Source organism: Oncorhynchus clarkii, chromosome 11 (genome assembly GCF_045791955.1).
Source record: "Oncorhynchus clarkii lewisi isolate Uvic-CL-2024 chromosome 11, UVic_Ocla_1.0, whole genome shotgun sequence".
In the NCBI taxonomy this organism is placed as follows: domain Eukaryota; kingdom Metazoa; phylum Chordata; class Actinopteri; order Salmoniformes; family Salmonidae; genus Oncorhynchus; species Oncorhynchus clarkii.
The window spans coordinates 4,711,838-4,729,624 of NC_092157.1; the positions used below are offsets into that span (position 1 = coordinate 4,711,838).

General features: G+C 46.8%; 1 protein-coding gene across 17 annotated transcripts in view; it reads left to right on the forward strand.

The window, feature by feature from the left end:
* LOC139420131 (eyes absent homolog 1) overlaps positions 1–17,787 on the forward strand; it is a 114,091-nt gene that overhangs the window by 86,472 nt on the left and 9,832 nt on the right. For all 17 annotated transcript variants that reach the window (XM_071169884.1, XM_071169876.1, XM_071169887.1 and 14 more), the window contains 5 exons: positions 8,962–9,020; positions 10,229–10,389; positions 11,999–12,113; positions 13,602–13,723; positions 17,242–17,342. In XM_071169884.1, coding sequence (XP_071025985.1) covers positions 8,962–9,020; positions 10,229–10,389; positions 11,999–12,113; positions 13,602–13,723; positions 17,242–17,342 — 558 coding nt within the window. The remainder of the gene's footprint in view (positions 1–8,961; positions 9,021–10,228; positions 10,390–11,998; positions 12,114–13,601; positions 13,724–17,241; positions 17,343–17,787) is intronic.

Genomic DNA, 17,787 nt, shown 5'->3' on the forward strand with positions numbered 1-17,787 from the left:
CTACCTGAACTCTATCATATTGTCCCAGACCTGCCTGAACTCTATCATATTGTCCCAGACCTACCTGAACTCTATCATATTGTCCCAGACCTGCCTGAACTCTATCATATTGTTCCAGACCTGCCTGAACTCTATCATATTGTCCCAGACCTACCTGAACTCTGTCATCGTGTCCCAGACCTACCTGAACTCTATCATATTGTCCCAGACCTGCCTGAACTCTATCACATTGTCTCAGACCTACCTGAACTATTTCGTATTGTCCCAGAACTACCTGAACTCTATCATATTGTCCCAGACCTGCCTGAACTCTATCATATTGTCCCAGACCTGCCTGAACTCTATCATAGTGTCCCAGACCTGCCTGAACTCTATCACATTGCTCAGACCTACTTGAACTCTATCATATTGTCCCAGACCTACCTGAACTCTATCATATTTTTCCAGACCTACCTGAACTCTATCATATTGTCCCATACCTGCCTGAACTCTATCATATTGTCCCAGACCTACCTGAACTCTATCATATTTTTCCAGACCTACCTGAACTCTATCATATTGTCCCAGACCTGCCTGAACGCTATCATATTGTCCCAGACCTACCTGAACTATATCATAGTGTCCCAGACCTACCTGAACTATATCATATTGTCCCAGACCTGCCTGAACGCTATCATAGTGTCCCAGACCTACCTGAACTATATCATAGTGTCCCAGACCTACCTGAACTATATCATATTGGAGGTGGAGAGGGAGAATGGAGAGGTGGAGCGGGAGAATGAGGAAGCAGGTTTTAAAGGGTCAAAGGTCATCCTCTTTGGATGTGAGACTCAGGGAGAGGGCTTGGCTGAGAATGGAGATGGGGTGAGAGAGAATAGGGAGTGATAATAGAGAAGGGGAATAGAGAGGGGGAATAGAGAGGGGGAATAGAGATGGAGAATAGAGAGGGGGAATAGAGATGGAGAATGGAGAGTGGGAATAGAGATGGAGAATAGAGAGTGGGGAATAGAGAAGGGGAATAGAGAAGGGGAATAGAGAGGGGGAATAGAGATGGAGAATAGAGAGTGGGAATAGAGAAGGGGAATAGAGAGTGGGAATAGAGAAGGGGAATAGAGAGTGGGAATAGAGATGGAGAATAGAGAGTGGGGAATAGAGATGGAGAATAGAGATGGAGAATAGAGAGGGGGAATAGAGATGGAGAATAGAGAGGGGGAATAGAGATGGGGAATAGAGAAGGGGAATAGAGAGGGGGAATAGAGATGGAGAATAGAGAGTGGGAATAGAGAAGGGGAATAGAGAGGGGGAATAGAGATGGAGAATAGAGATGGAGAATAGAGAGGGGGAATAGAGATGGAGAATAGAGAGTGGGAATAGAGATGGAGAATAGAGAGTGGGAATAGAGAAGGGGAATAGAGAGGGGGAATAGAGATGGAGAATAGAGATGGAGAATAGAGAGGGGGAATAGAGATGGAGAATAGAGAGGGGGAATAGAGAGGGGGAATAGAGATGGAGAATAGAGAGGGGGAATAGAGAGGGGGAATAGAGATGGAGAATAGAGATGGAGAATAGAGAGGGTTTGGCTGAATGGCAGCATTAGAGCAGGGGTTGGGGGGTCATGAATTAAATTCTGTTACTGAACAGCTGTTTTGAGTTTCTCCTCACGTCTTCCTCTCCTCCTCCCTTTCTCCTCTCCTCCTCCCTTTCCCCACAAATCCAGGGAGATGAAAAATGTGTTCAGAGGGGAACCAGTAAAATAAAGAAGGCTGCCGGTCCACAACCCTTACTGCTGCTCTAGCATCAGGCAGGAATGCGATAACGTCAGCATTTGGCCCCGTTCAGAGGGACTTAAAACAAGGAAGTCCTGTCTGTGTTTGGGTGTCTTAACACACGCCGGAAAGCTAATTAAAAAGTTTCACAAAGCGGGAAAGGTTTTTACGTTCTGTAAAGCCAAAGGAATTTAAGCTCCCTTCTTCCTTAGTTTCAACTTCCATGAGAAATGGTTTAATAGAAACTTCAAATAGGTGAGGACATAACCCTTTCACCACGTACTTACAACATTAAACTCCTTATCCCCAAGCATGAATTGAATATTTAACTGATTTAAGGTACAGATCAGATGCATGGTCTGTTATTCCTCGTGGTGTGTTATTCCTCGTGGTGTGTTATTCCTCGTGGTGTGTTATTCCTTGTGATGTGTTATTCCTCGTGGTATGTTATTCCTCGTGGTCTGTTATTCCTCGTGGTCTGTTATTCCTTGTGGTGTGTTATTCCTCGTGTTGTGTTCTTCCTCGTGGTGTGTTATTCCTCGTGATCTGTTTTTCCTCGTGGTCTGTTATTCCTCGTGGTGTGTTATTCCTCGTGATGTGTTATTCCTCGTGGTATGTTATTCCTCGTGGTCTGTTATTCCTCGTGGTCTGTTATTCCTTGTGGTGTGTTATTCCTCGTGTTGTGTTCTTCCTCGTGGTGTGTTATTCCTCGTGGTCTGTTTTTCCTCGTGGTCTGTTATTCCTCGTGGTCTGTTATTCCTCATGGTGTGTTATTCCTCGTGGTGTGTTATTCCTCGTGGTGTGTTATTCCTCATGGTGTGTTATTCCTTGTGGTGTGTTATTCCTTGTGGTGTGTTATTCCTCGTGGTGTGTTATTCCTCGTGGTTTGTTATTCCTCGTTGTCTGTTATTCCTCCTGGTGTGTTATTCCTCCTGGTGTGTTATTCCTCGTGGTTTGTTATTCCTCTGGGTGTGTTATTCCTCTTGGTGTGTTATTCCTCGTGGTTTTTTATTCCTTGTGGTGTTTAATTCCTCGTGGTGTGTTATTCCTCGTGGTGTGTTATTCCTCATGGTGTGTTATTCCTCGTGGTCTGTTTTTCATCGTGTTGTGTTATTCCTCATGGTGTGATATTCCTCGTGGTGTGTTATTCCTCATAGTGTGTTATTCCTCGTGGTCTGTTATTCCTCGTGGTCTGTTATTCCTTGTTGTGTGTTATTCCTCGTGTTGTGTTCTTCCTCGTGGCGTGTCATTCCTCGTGGTCTGTTTTTCCTCGTGGTCTGTTATTCCTTGTGGTCTGTTATTCTTCGTGATGTGTTATTCCTCGTGGTGTGTTATTCCTCAAGGTGTGTTATTCCTCGTGGTGTGTTATTCCTCAAGGTGTGTTATTCCTCGTGGTGTGTTATTCCTCGTGGTTTGTTATTCCTCGTGGTCTGTTATTCCTCTTGGTGTGTTATTCATCGTGGTGTGTTATTCCTCATGGTGTGTTATTCCTCATGGTCTGTCATTCCTCGTGGTCTGTTTTCCTCGTGGTCTGTTATTCCTCGTGGTCTGTTATTCCTCGTGGTGTGTTATTCCTCGTGGTGTGTTATTCCTCGTGGTGTGTTATTCCTCATGGTGTGTTATTCCTCGTGGTGTGTTATTCCTTGTGGTGTGTTATTCCTCGTGGTTTGTTATTCCTCGTGGTCTGTCATTCCTCCTAGTCTGTTATTCCTCGTGGTGTGTTATTCCTCATGGTCTGTCATTCCTCATGGTATGTTATTCCTTCTGGTGTGTTATTCCTCCTGGTGTGTTATTCCTTGTGGTTTGTTATTCCTCTTGGTGTGTTATTCCTCTTGGTTTGTTATTCCTCGTGGTGTGTTATTCCTCGCTGTGTGTAATTCCTCGTGGTGTGTTATTCCTCGTGGTGTGTTATTCCTCATGGTGTGTTATTCCTCGTGGTCTGTTTTTCCTCGTGGTGTGTTATTCCTTGTGGTGTGTTATTCCTCGTGGTGTGTTATTCCTCATAGTGTGTTATTCCTCATGGTGTGTTATTCCTCGTGGTCTGTTATTCCTCATGGTCTGTTATTCCTCGTGGTCTGTTATTCCTCGTGGTGTGTTATTCCTCGTGATGTGTTATTCCTCGTGGTATGTTATTCCTCGTGGTCTGTTATTCCTCGTGGTCTGTTATTCCTTGTGGTGTGTTATTCCTCGTGTTGTGTTCTTCCTCGTGGTGTGTTATTCCTCGTGGTCTGTTTTTCCTCGTGGTCTGTTATTCCTCGTGGTCTGTTATTCCTCATGGTGTGTTATTCCTCGTGGTGTGTTATTCCTGGTGGTGTGTTATTCCTGGTGGTCTGTTATACCTCGTGGTGTGTTATTCCTCGTTGTGTGTTATTCCTCGTGGCGTGTTAATCCTTGTGGTGTGTTATTCCTCGTGGTGTGTTATTCCTCGTGGTGTGTTAATCCTTGTGGTGTGTTATTCCTCGTGGTGTGTTATTCCTCGTGGTGTGTTATTCCTCGTGGTGTGTCATTCCTCGTGGTGTGTTATTCCTCGTGGTGTGTTATTCCTCGTGGTGTGTAATTCCTCGTGGTGTGTTATTCCTTGTGGTGTGCAATTTATTCCTCATGGTGTGTTATTCCTCATGGTCTGTTTTTCCTCATGGTGTGTTATTCCTCGTGGTGTGTTATTCCTCCTGGTGTGTTATTCCTCGTGGTCTGTTATTCCTCATGCTGTGTTATTCCTCTTGGTGTGTTATTCCTCGTGGTGTGTTATTCCTCGTGGTGTGCCATTCCTCGTGGTGTGTTATTCCTCGTGGTGTGTTATTCCTCTTGGTGTGTTATTCCTCGTGGTGTGTCATTCCTCGTGGTGTGTTATTCCTCGTGGTGTGTTATTCCTTGAGGTGTGTTATTCCTCGTGGTGTGTTATTCCTTGTGGTGTGTTATTCCTCGTGGTGTGTCATTCCTCGTGGTGTGTTATTCCTCGTGGTGTGTTATTCCTCGTGGTGTGTTATTCCTCGTGGTGTGTTATTCCTCGTGGTGTGTTATTCCTCGTGGTGTGTTATTCCTCTTGGTGTGTTATTCCTCGTGGTGTGTTATTCCTCGTGGTGTGTTATTCCTCGTGGTGTGTCATTCCTCGTGGTGTGTTATTCCTCGTGGTGTGTTTATCCTCGTGGTGTGTTATTCCTCGTGGTGTGTCATTCCTCGTGGTGTGTTATTCCTCGTGGTGTGTTATTCCTTGAGGTGTGTTATTCCTCGTGGTGTGTTATTCCTCGAGGTGTGTTATTCCTCGTGGTGTGTTATTCCTCGTGGTGTGTTATTCCTTGAGGTGTGTTATTCCTTGTGGTGTGTTATTCCTCGAGGTGTGTTATTCCTCGTGGTGTGTTATTCCTCGAGGTGTGTTATTCCTCGTGGTGTGTTATTCCTCGAGGTGTGTTATTCCTCGAGGTGTGTTATTCCTCGTGGTGTGTTATTCCTCGAGGTGTGTTATTCCTCGTGGTGTGTTATTCCTCGTGGTGTGTTATTCCTCGAGGTATGTTATTCCTCGTGGTGTGTTATTCCTCGTGGTGTGTTATTCCTCGTGGTGTGTTATTCCTCGAGGTGTGTCATTCCTCGTGGTGTGTTATTCCTCGTGGTGTGTTATTCCTCGTGGTGTGTTATTCCTCGAGGTGTGTTATTCCTCGTGGTGTGTTATTCCTCGAGGTGTGTTATTCCTCGAGGTGTGTTATTCCTCGTGGTGTGTTATTCCTCGTGGTGTGTCATTCCTCGTGGTGTGTTATTCCTCGAGGTGTGTTATTCCTCGAGGTGTGTTATTCCTCGTGGTGTGTTATTCCTCGAGGTGTGTTATTCCTCGAGGTGTGTTATTCCTCGAGGTGTGTTATTCCTCGTGGTGTGTTATTCCTCGTGGTGTGTTATTCCTCGTGGTGTGTTATTCCTCGAGGTGTGTTATTCCTCGTGGTGTGTTATTCCTCGTGGTGTGTTATTCCTCGTGGTGTGTTATTCCTCGAGGTGTGTTATTCCTTGTGGTGTGTTATTCCTCGAGGTGTGTTATTCCTCGTGGTGTGTTATTCCTTGTGGTGTGTTAATTTTGAGTTCTCTTGATTACTTTTTACTTTGTTCTTTTTGTTTTTACTTTTGCTTTTGTCCAGTGGTAACACTTTCTTATAGTCTGTTTCATAACACATAACTGCATTTAAAGACGTTATGAAGGACATTATAAAGCGTTATTATACATACGTAATAAAACTATATTTTGCAGGGCAGTAAGCAGTGAGCCTGCCTTGCTCTGGCCCGTAGAACTAGGACTCATTCACATTTAGCCCTCTCTGAAGTGGAGGAGAGAGGAGAGGGAGGAGAGGAACGGGGTAGTGGAACACTCCTATAAATGGAAAACTAATAACAGATTTTCGAGAGGGAGAGAGAGACAGAGAGAGAGAGTTCGAAAGAGAGAAAGAGAGAGAGAGTTAGAAAGAAAGGGAGAGAGAGAGACCGTTAGAAAGTGTGTGTTCGACAAGGCGAGAGAGCAGGAGAGAGAGAGAGAGAGAGATCTCGGCTGTGCAGTGCTCTGACCCTAGCCCCGGGGCTGTGCTGGTGTGTGGCGCAGTAGTAATCAGAGGTCATAATTTCATTGGCGGTTAGCATCAGGTTCAATTTTTCTAGTAGGTTGCATTTAGCAGAACGTCTGGATTGTGTTACTGAGGGGCGGCTGAATCAGAGAGAGCTGCAGAATCCCTCTCCAAGACGAGTCAGAGCACGCACACACACACACACACACACACACACACACACACACACACACACACACACACACACACACACACACACACACACACACACACACACACACACACACACACACACACACACACACACAGACGCATGCACAGACGCATGCACACACACACACATACACAGACGCATGCACAAACACACAGACGCATGCACGGACACACACACATACACACACGGACAGACACCAATGTGCCAACAGACACACGCTGTCCATTAACACCGCGGATGTCTTTATTCTCCCTACGTTTCTCTTCTTCTCTCCGCTCTCTATTCTCTCCCCTCCTCTTCTCTCTCTTCTTCTCTCCCCTCCTCTTCTCTCTCCTCCTCTTCTCTCTCCTCCTCTGCTCTCCCCTCCTCTTCTCTCTCCTCTTCTTCTCTCCCCTCCTCTTCTCTCCCCTCCCCTTCTCTCTCCTCTTCTCTTCTCTCTCCTCTTCTTCTCTCCCCTCCTCTTCTCTCTCCTCTTCTTCTCTCCCCTCCTCTTCCCTCCCCTCCTCTTATCTCTCCTCTTCTCTCTGCTCTTCTTCTCTCCACTCCTCTTCTCTACCCTCCTCTTCTCTCCCCTCCTCTTATCTCTCCTCTTCTCTCCCCTCCTCTTCTCTCCCCTCCTCTTATCTCTCCTCTTCTCTCCACTCCTCTTCTCACCCCTCGTGAGACCAGCATATGGTCTCACAAGGGGTCTGAGGATCTCATCTCGGTAACTAATGGCAGTCAGGCTACCTCTGGCGAGCACTTGGAGGGCTGTGCGGCCCCCCCAAAGAAATGCCACCCCACACCATGACTGACCCACCGCCAAACCGGTCATGCTGGAGGATGTTGCAGGCAGCAGAACGTTCTTCACGGCGTCTCCAGACTGTCACGTCTGTCACATGTGCTCAGTGTGAACCTGCTTTCGTCTGTGAAGAGCACAGGGCGCCAGTGGCGAATTTGCCAATCTTGGTGTTCCCTGGAAAATGCCAAACGTCCCGCACGGTGTTGGGCTGTAAGCACAACCCCCACCTGTGGACGTCGGGCCCTCATACCACCCTCATGGAGTCCGTTTGACCGTTTGAGCAAACACATGCACATTTGTGGCCTGCTGGAGGTCATTTTGCAGGGCTCTGGCAGTGCTCCTCCTGCTGCTGGGTTGTTGCCCTTCTACGGCCTCCTCCATGTCTCCTGATGTACTGGCCTGTCTCCTGGTAGTGCCTCCATGCTCTGGACACTACGCTGACAGACACAGCAAACCTTCTTGCCACAGCTCGCATTGATGTGCCATCCTGGATGAGCTGCACTACCTGAGCCACTTGTGTGGGTTGTAGACTCCGTCTCATGCTACCACTAGAGTGAAAGCACCGCCAGCATTCAAAAGTGACCAAAACATCAGCCAGGAAGCATAGGAACTGAGAAGTGGTCTGCAGAACTATTCCTTTATTGGGGGTGTCTTGCTAATTGCCTATAATTTCCACCTGTTGTCTATTCCATTTGCACAACAGCATGTGAAATGTATTGTCAATCAGTGTTGCTTCCTAAGTGGACAGTTTGATTTCACAGAAGTGTGATTGACTTGGAGTTACATTGTGTTGTTTAAGTGTTCCCTTTATTTTTTTGAGCAGTGTATATCGTTATTCATTGAAAGGGTTAGTTCATTCAACCTCGACATTCCTCCAAATAAAATCCCATATGTACAAATATCTCCGATCAGTCTGCTCCCATCACTTGGTTAATCAATTAATCATCTGATGAGGGGTTGAATTAGGAGATCAGTCTGCTCCCATCACGTGGTTAATCAACTAATCATCTGATGAGGGGTTGGATTAGGGGATCAGTTTGCTCCCATCACGTGGTTAATCAATTAATCATCTGACGAGGGGTTGGATTAGGAGATCAGTCTGCTCCCATCACGTGGTTAATCAACTAATCATCTGATGAGGGGTTGGATTAGGGGATCAATCTGCTCCCATCACGTGGTTAATCAACTAATCATCTGATGAGGGGTTGGATTAGGGGATCAGGGTGTGATGATGGAGAGAGAGAGATTGATTGAGTGAGGGAGGAGAGAGGGAGGGAGGGAGGGAGGGAGGGAGGGAGGGAGGGAGGGAGGGAGGGAGGGAGAGAGAGAGAGAGAGAGAGAGAGCGAGAGAGAGAGAGAAGGAGCGAGGGAAGGAGGAGAGTGAGACAGAGAGCGAGGAGATAGAGATGGAGGAAGGGAAGGAGGAGAGAGAGAGGGAGAGAGAGATTTCAATTAGAGTGAGTTCCTCAGTAAATGAAAACTTGTCATATGTTTTGAAATATAACATGAGAGAAAATGCTATTTTGCTCTCTCAAAATTATAAGGTAAAATGTGTACTTTGAACTGCTTTGAAGATAATGATGTGGATTATTTTGAAATGTTCATTTGAATGTCGTATTATGCATCCATATTTACTCCACGTATCTCCTCTCTGTGTTTTAGGAGTGTGACCAGGTTCACATCGATGACGTCTCATCTGATGACAACGGTCAGGATCTGAGGTAGATACAGTTCTAAACCAATCACAATGTTGTAAAGAACAGTTCTAAACCAATCACAATGTTGTAAAGTACAGTTCTAAACCAATCACAATGTTGTAAAGTACAGTTCTAAACCAATCCCAATGTTGTAAAGTACAGTTCTAAACCAATCACAATGTTCTAAAGTACAGTTCTAAACCAATCACAATGTTGTAAAGTACAGTTCTAAACCAATCACAATGTTCTAAAGTACAGTTCTAAACCAATCACAATGTTGTAAAGTACAGTTCTAAACCATTTACAATGTTCTAAAGTACAGTTCTAAACCAATCACAATGTTCTAAAGCACAGTTCTAAACCAATCACAATGTTCTAAAGTACAGTTCTAAACCAATCACAATGTTGTAAAGTACAGTTCTAAACCAATCACAATGTTGTAAAGTACAGTTCTAAACCAATCCCAATGTTGTAAAGTACAGTTCTAAACCAATCACAATGTTCTAAAGTACAGTTCTAAACCAATCACAATGTTGTAAAGTACAGTTCTAAACCAATCACAATGTTCTAAAGTACAGTTCTAAACCAATCACAATGTTGTAAAGTACAGTTCTAAACCAATCACAATGTTCTAAAGTACAGTTCTAAACCAATCACAATGTTGTAAACTACAGTTCTAAACCAATCACAATGTTTAATGTACAGTTCTAAACCAATCACAATGATCTGTTCCTGGGATCTCCCTGTTTTTCCTAGCGTCAGCAGTGGTGCTAATATTTTATTTGTTTCTTGCTTTCCCTCCTCTCTCTATCTCCCCCCCCCCCTCTCTCTCTCTCTCTCTCTCTCTCTCTATCTCCCCCCCCTCTCTCTCTCTCTCTCTCTCTCTCTCTCTATCTCCCCCCCCTCTCTCTCTCTCTCTCTATCTCCCCCCCCCTCTCTCTCTCTCTCTATCTCCCCCCCCTCTCTCTCTCTCTCTCTATCTCCCCCCCCCCTCTCTCTCTCTCTCTCTATCTCCCCCCCCCTCTCTCTCTCTCTCTCTCTCTCTATCTCCCCCCCCCTCTCTCTCTCTCTCTCTCTATCTCTCTCTCTATCTCTCCCCCCCCCCTCTCTCTATCTCTCTCTCTCTTTCTCTCTCTCTCTCTCTCTGTGTCTCTCTCTCTCTCTCTCTCTCTCTCTCTCTCTCTCTCTCTCTCTCTCTCTCTCGTTGTCTCTTGCTCTCTGTGCCCATGCAGTACATATAACTTTGGTTCGGATGGGTTCCACGCGGCAGCGACCAGTGCCAACCTATGCCTGGCCACGGGCGTGAGAGGAGGGGTGGACTGGATGAGAAAACTGGCCTTCCGCTACAGACGAGTAAAAGAAATCTACACCACCTACAAAAATAACGTTGGAGGTAATCCCCAATAACACACTGCTCTGCCTCGCTCTGAACACACGCACCACCTCTGCCTCGCTCTGAACACACACGCCACCTCTGCCTCGCTCTGAACACACACACACCGCCTCTGTCTCGCTCTGAACACACACGCCACCTTTGCCTCGCTCTGAACACACACACACACATACCACCTCTGCCTCGCTCTGAACACACACACACACCACCTCTGTCTCGCTCTGAACACACACACACCACCTCTGCCTCGCTCTGAACACACACACACCACCTCTGCCTCGCTCTGAACACACACACCACCTCTGTCTCGCTCTGAACACACACACACCACCTCTGCCTCGCTCTGAACACACACACCACCTCTGTCTCGCTCTGAACACACACGCCACCTCTGCCTCGCTCTGAACACACACACGCCACCTCTGCCTCGCTCTGAACACACACACAGACACCACCTCTGCCTCGCTCTGAACACACACAAACCACCTCTGCCTCGCTCTGAACACACACACACACCACCTCTGTCTCTCTCTGAACACACACACACCACCTCTGCCTCGCTCTGAACACACACACACCACCTCTGCCTCGCTCTGAACACACACACCACCTCTGTCTCGCTCTGAACACACACACACCACCTCTGCCTCGCTCTGAACACACACACCACCTCTGTCTCGCTCTGAACACACACGCCACCTCTGCCTCGCTCTGAACACACACACGCCACCTCTGCCTCGCTCTGAACACACACACAGACACCACCTCTGCCTCGCTCTGAACACACACACACCACCTCTGCCTCGCTCTGAACACACACACACACCACCTCTGTCTCGCTCTGAACACACACACACCACCTCTGCCTCGCTCTGAACACACACACACCACCTCTGCCTCGCTCTGAACACACACACCACCTCTGTCTCGCTCTGAACACACACACACCACCTCTGCCTCGCTCTGAACACACACACCACCTCTGTCTCGCTCTGAACACACACGCCACCTCTGCCTCGCTCTGAACACACACACGCCACCTCTGTCTCGCTCTGAACACACACACAGACACCACCTCTGCCTCGCTCTGAACACACACACACCACCTCTGCCTCGCTCTGAACAGACACACCACCTCTGCCTCGCTCTGAACACACACACCACGTCTGTCTCGCTCTGAACACACACACCACCTCTGCCTCGCTCTGAACACACACACCACCTCTGACTCGCTCTCAACACACACACCACCTCTGCCTCGCTCTGAACACACACACCACCTCTGCCTCGCTCTGAACACACACACACACCACCTCTGCCTCGCTCTGAACACACACACACACACCACCTCTGCCTCGTTCTGAACACACACACACCACCTCTGCCTCGCTCTGAACACACACACCACCTCTGCCTCGCTCTGAACACACACGCCACCCCTGCCTCGCTCTGAACACACAAAACCTCTGCATCGCTCTGAACACACACACACACCACCTCTGCCTCGCTCTGAACACACACACACCACCTCTGTCTTGCTGAGACTCAAGGTATTTAGAGGTGGCTCCAACCTAAACATTGTTTCTTCGCGTGTCTCCTCTCCTCTCAGGTCTGCTGGGCCCAGCCAAACGAGAAGCCTGGTTACAATTGAGAGCAGAAATTGAAGCTTTGACTGACTCCTGGTTAACACTGGCACTGAAAGCACTCACATTAATCCACTCAAGGTAGGACCCACACACACACTCACATGAATCCACTCAAGGTAGGACTCCCACCCAGCAGTCCCCGCCACCAGCATGTGGTGGAAATTACACAACTGTATATTCACCAACAAAAGAAAACACAAGGATTATTTTAGCCGTATCCCAAATGATACCCTATCCTCTACATATTGCACTCCTTTTGACCAGTCGGCCCTACAGTATGTAGGGAATAGGGTGCCATTTGAGGCGTAGCCTTTATTGTTGGTGGTATAGGCTTCATCTGTCCCTTTAGAAAGATAGCATGGTAAAACCCTTTAAAAAAAGACTCCAATCCAGTTGTCCCTTTAGAAAGATAGCGTGGTAAAACCCTTTAAAAAAGACTCCAATCCATTTGTCCCTTTAGAAAGATAGCATGGTAAAACCCTTTAAAAAAAGACTCCAATCCATTTGTCCCTTTAGAAAGATAGCATGGTAAAACCCTTTAAAAAAGACTTCAATCCATTTGTCCCTTTAGAAAGATAGCATGGTAAAACCCTTTAAAAAAGACTCCAATCCATCTGTCCCTTTAGACTGCTGTTCCTGTGTTGATGTTGTCCTCCCACGCAGTTCTGTAGACGGATTGGTGTCATCCTCTCCCTCTCTTCTCTTAATCATCCCTCTATCTCTTCTCATCCCTCTTCTCATCCCTCTTCTCATACGTCTTCTCATCCCTCTTCTCATCTCTCTTCTCATCCCTCTCATCTCTCCTCTCATCCCTCTTCTCATCTCTCTTCTCATCTCTCTTCTCATCCCTCTCATCTCTCCTCTCATCCCTCTTCTCATCCCTCTTCTCATCCCTCTTCTCATACGTCTTCTCATCCCTCTTCTCATCTCTCTTCTCATCCCTCTCATCTCTCCTCTCATCCCTCTTCTCATCTCTCTTCTCATCTCTCTTCTCATCCCTCTCATCTCTCCTCTTATCCCTCTTATCATCTCTCTTCTCATCTCTCTTCTCATCCCTCTCATCTCTCCTCTCATCCCTCTTCTCATCCCTCTTCTCATCTCTCTTCTCATCCCTCTTCTCATCCCTCTCATCTCATCCCTCTCATCTCATCCCTCTCATCTCTCTTCTCATCTCTCTTCTCATCCCTCTCATCTCTCTTCTCATCCCTCTCATCTCTCTTCTCATACCTCTCATCTCTCTTCTCATCTCTCTTCTCATCCCTCTCATCTCTCTTCTCATCCCTCTCATCTCTCTTCTCATCTCTCTTCTCATCTCTCTTCTCATCTCTCTTCTCATCCCTCTTCTCATCTCTCTTCTCTCTTCTCATACTTCTTCTCATCCCTCTTCTCATCCCTCTTCTCATCCCTCTCATCCGTCTTCTCATCCCTCTTCTCATCCCTCTTCTCATACTTCTTCTCATACTTCTTCTCATCCCTCTTCTCATCCCTCTCATCTCTCTTCTCATACCTCTGATCCCTCTCTTCTCTCCTCTCATCCTTCTCTTCTCGTCCTCCTCTGTGTTGCAGGTCAAACTGTGTGAATATCCTGGTGACCACCACCCAGCTCATACCTGCCCTGGCTAAAGTCCTGCTCTACGGACTGGGGATAGTGTTTCCTATTGACAATATTTATAGTGCTACCAAAATAGGTAAATAAGTTATCCTCTCTGTTTTCAATGTCTACCTGTATGTTCGTCTCTCTAATGCCCTGTTTGTATTGACATGTTGTCTGTCTATCTGTCCGTCCGTCCGTCTGTCTGTCTGTCTGTCTGTCCGTCTGTCCGTCTGTCTGTCTGGTCCTGTAGTGGGTTACAGGACTCATCAGAATGCTCATCCTAATTAATATATGTGTAAACATGGCGTGTGATTGGTCCGTGACGATGAGGAGGCCGGGGGATTGGTCTGTGCTGTAGAGGGGGCCGGACGCTGGAGAGAGTTAATGTCTTTCTCTGAAAGAAGAACTTTTATCAAACAGAATCATTTTCCTGTTGCAGGGCCTCGTTCTCTCTCTTATTGTCTCACTCCATCTCTCTATTTCTCTCTCTCTCTCTCTCTCTCTCTCTGTCTCTCTCTCTCTCTCTCTCTCTCTCTCTCTCTTTCTTTATCTCTCATCCTCTCTCTCTCTCTCTCTCTCTCTCTCTCTCTCTCTCTCTCTCTCTCTGTCTCTCTCTCTCTCTCTCTCTCTCTCTCTCTCTCTCTCTCTCTCTCTCTCTCTCTCTCTCTCTCTCTCTCTCTCTCTCTCTCTCTCTCTCTCTCTCTCTCTCTCTCTCTCTTTCTTTATCTCTCATCCTCTCTCTCTCTCTCACTCCATCTCTCCATCTTCTCTCTTTCTTTCCCTCTCTATCTCTCTCAATTCAATTCAATTCAAGGGCTTTCTTGGCATGGAAAACGTGTTAACATTGCCAAAGCAAGTGAGGTAGATAATATATAAAGTGAAATAAACAATGCAAATTAACAGTAAACATTACACACACAGAAGTTTCCTATCTCTCTCTCTCTCTCTCTCTCTCTCTCTCTCCTCTCTCTCTCTCTCTCTCTCTCCCTCCCTCATATTCTCTGTCTTTCTCTCTCTTCCTCTCTCTCTCCCTCCCTCATATTCTCTCTCTCTCTCTTCCTCTCTCTCTCTCTCTCTCTTCCTCTCTCTCTCTCCCTCCCTCATATTATATTTCTTTCTCTCTCTCAGGCCCTGCATTTGAAACCACTTCATCGCATTTATGTCCATCTACATCCAATGCACTCCCTCCTTCCTCCCTCCTTCCTGCCTCCTTCCTCCCTCCTTCCTGCTTCCTTCCTCCCTCCTTCCTCCCTCCTTCCTCCCTCCTTCCTCCCTCCTTCCTGCCTCCTTCCTCCCTCCTTCCTCCCTCCTTCCTGCCTCCTTACTCCCTCCTTCCTGCCTCCTTCCTCCCTCCTTCCTCCCTCTTTCCTGCCTCATTCCTCCCTCCTTCCTCCCTCCTTCCTCCCTCCTTCCTTCCTCCATCCTGCCTCCTTCCTCCCTCCTTCCTCCCTCCTTCCTCCCTCCTTCCTCCCTCCTTCCTGCCTCCTTCCTCCCTCCTTCCTTCCTCCCTCCTTCCTGCCTCCTTCCTCCCTCCTTCCTCCCTCCTTCCTGCCTCCTTCCTCCCTCCTTCAGTGTTTCAAATGCAAAATAAACATGAACCTTTACTTCATCCCTGCACTCTTAGAAAAAAGGGTTCCAAAAGGGTTCTTCGGCTGTCTCCGTAGGAGAACCCTTTTTAGCTCCAGGGAGAACCCGTTTTGGTTCCACATAGAACCGTTTTGGGTTCCATGTAGAACCCTCTGTGGAAACGGTCCTACATGGAACCCAAAAGAGTTCTACCCGGAATCAAAAAGGGTTCTTCAAAGGGTTCTCCTATAGGGACAGCTGAAGAACCATTTTAGGTTCTAGTTTAAAAAAAGGAGCGAAGAGTGTGCACCATTTACAGCCAGAAACTCAGCCAGCCAGCCAGTCAGTCAGTCAGTCAGTCAGTCAGCAGCCAACCATTCAGTCAGTCAGCCAACCAGTCAGTCAGCCAACCAGTCAGCCAACCAACCAACCAACCAGTCAGCCAACCAGTCAGCCAACCAACCAGTCAGCCAAACAGTCAGTCAGCCAACCAGTCAGCCAACCAACCAACCAATCAGCCAACCAGTCAGCCAACCAGTCAGCCAACCAGTCAGCCAACCAACCAGTTGGTCAGCCAGTCAACCAACCGGTCGTTCAGTCAGCCAGCCAACCAACCAACCAGTCGGTCAGTCAGCCAGCCAACCAACCAGTCGGTCAGCCAGTCAACCAACCGGTCGTTCAGTCAGTCAGCCAGCCAATCAACCAACCAGTCGGTCAGTCAGCCAGCCAACCAACCAGTCGGTCAGCCAGTCAACCAACCAGTCAGCCAGTCAGTCAACCAACCAACCGGTCAGCCAGTCAGTCAACCAACCAACCAGTCAGCCAGTCAGTCAGCCAACCAACCAGTCAGCCAGTCAGTCAGTCAGTCAACCAACCAGTCAGCCAACCAGTCAGTCAACCAACCAACCGGTCAGCCAGTCAGTCAACCAACCAACCAGTCAGCCAGTCAGCCAGTCAGTCAGTCAGCCAGCCAACGGTTGTGTCGGTAGAGTAGAGTATGCAGAGATGACCGTAACGTGAAGCTGTTTCCACACACTGTAGCATGTGATGCTGATTTAGTTTCTGTGGAGGAGAACGAAACACTTTAATAAGTCTCACATTGTCTTTATCTGCTGAGCTGATCGTATCAAATCCCCTGGCTGGGACTCTACTGTTTACACTGAGTCATACTATGGTGAAGCATCATGTTTTAAAAGGGAGCCTGAAGGCAGTTTACGCTCAAACACAGTGTTGTTTCTACATACTGTAGTACGGTATGCAATTCTCCATTGCTCTGTTTTAGGGTAGGGTTTATAGGGCCCTATTCCCTAAATAGCTCTACTTTTCACCATAGCCCCATAGGGTAGGGTTTATAGGGCACTATAGGGTAGGGTGTATAGGGCACTATTCCCTAAATAGCTCTACTTTTCACCATAGCCCCATAGGGTAGTGCACAGTATAGGGAATATCGTGTAATTTGGGAATTCGCTCTGGTCTTCCTCTGTCTCTGTGTTGATTTAAGGTCCCATGTATTAGGTCCATCTTCCAGATCTTGGGCCCTGGCCAGCCCGGGCTGGTAGACCACGATTCAGGTCCAAAATCGGTCTTTAAAAAAAATTAAAAATAATAATTGACCAGGCGGGTTGGTTTGGCACGGTGTCTACTAGCGCATTGTGAAAAGTAACTAGCCGGGTTTAATTTCTCTCTGTTAGCCAAACCTGTCTGTCTGTCTGTCTGTCTGTCTGTCTGTCTGTCTGTCTGTCTGTCTGTCTGTCTGTCTCTCTAACCTGTCTGTCTGTCTCTCTAACCTGTCTGTCTGTCTGTCTGTCTGTCTGTCTCTCTGTCTGTCTGTCTGTCTGTCTGTCTGTCTGTCTGTCTGTCTGTTTTGTCTGTCTGTCTCTCTGTCTGTCTGTCTGTCTGTCTGTCTGTCTGTCTGTCTGTCTGTCTGTCTGTCTGTCTGTCTGTATGTATGTATGTCTGTCTCTCTAACCTCTCTGTCTGTCTCTCTAACCTGTCTGTCTCTCTAACCTGTCTGTCTGTCTCTCTAACCTGTCTGTCTCTCTGCAGGGAAGGAGAGCTGTTTTGAGAGGGTAATTCAGAGATTCGGGAGGAAAGTTGTTTACGTTGTCGTGGGTGACGGAGTGGAAGAGGAGCAAGGCTCAAAAAAGGTAAGAGAGGGGGAAAGCGTAGAAATAGAAAGTGTAAAATAGATACAGTATATCAGTATCTATAGTATAAAATAGATACAGTATATCAGTATCTATAGTAGAAAATAGATACAGTATATCAGTATCTATAGTAGATATATATACAGTATATCAGTATCTATAGTAGATATAGATACAGTATATCAGTATCTATAGTAGATATAGATACAGTATATCAGTATCTATAGTAGATATAGATACAGTATATCAGTATCTATAGTAGATATAGATTCAGTATATCAGTATCTATAGTAGATATAGATACAGTATATCAGTATCTATAGTAGATATAGATACAGTATATCAGTATCTATAGTAGATATAGATACAGTATATCAGTATCTATAGTAGATATAGATAGTATATCAGTATCTATAGTAGATATAGATACAGTATGCATCAGTAT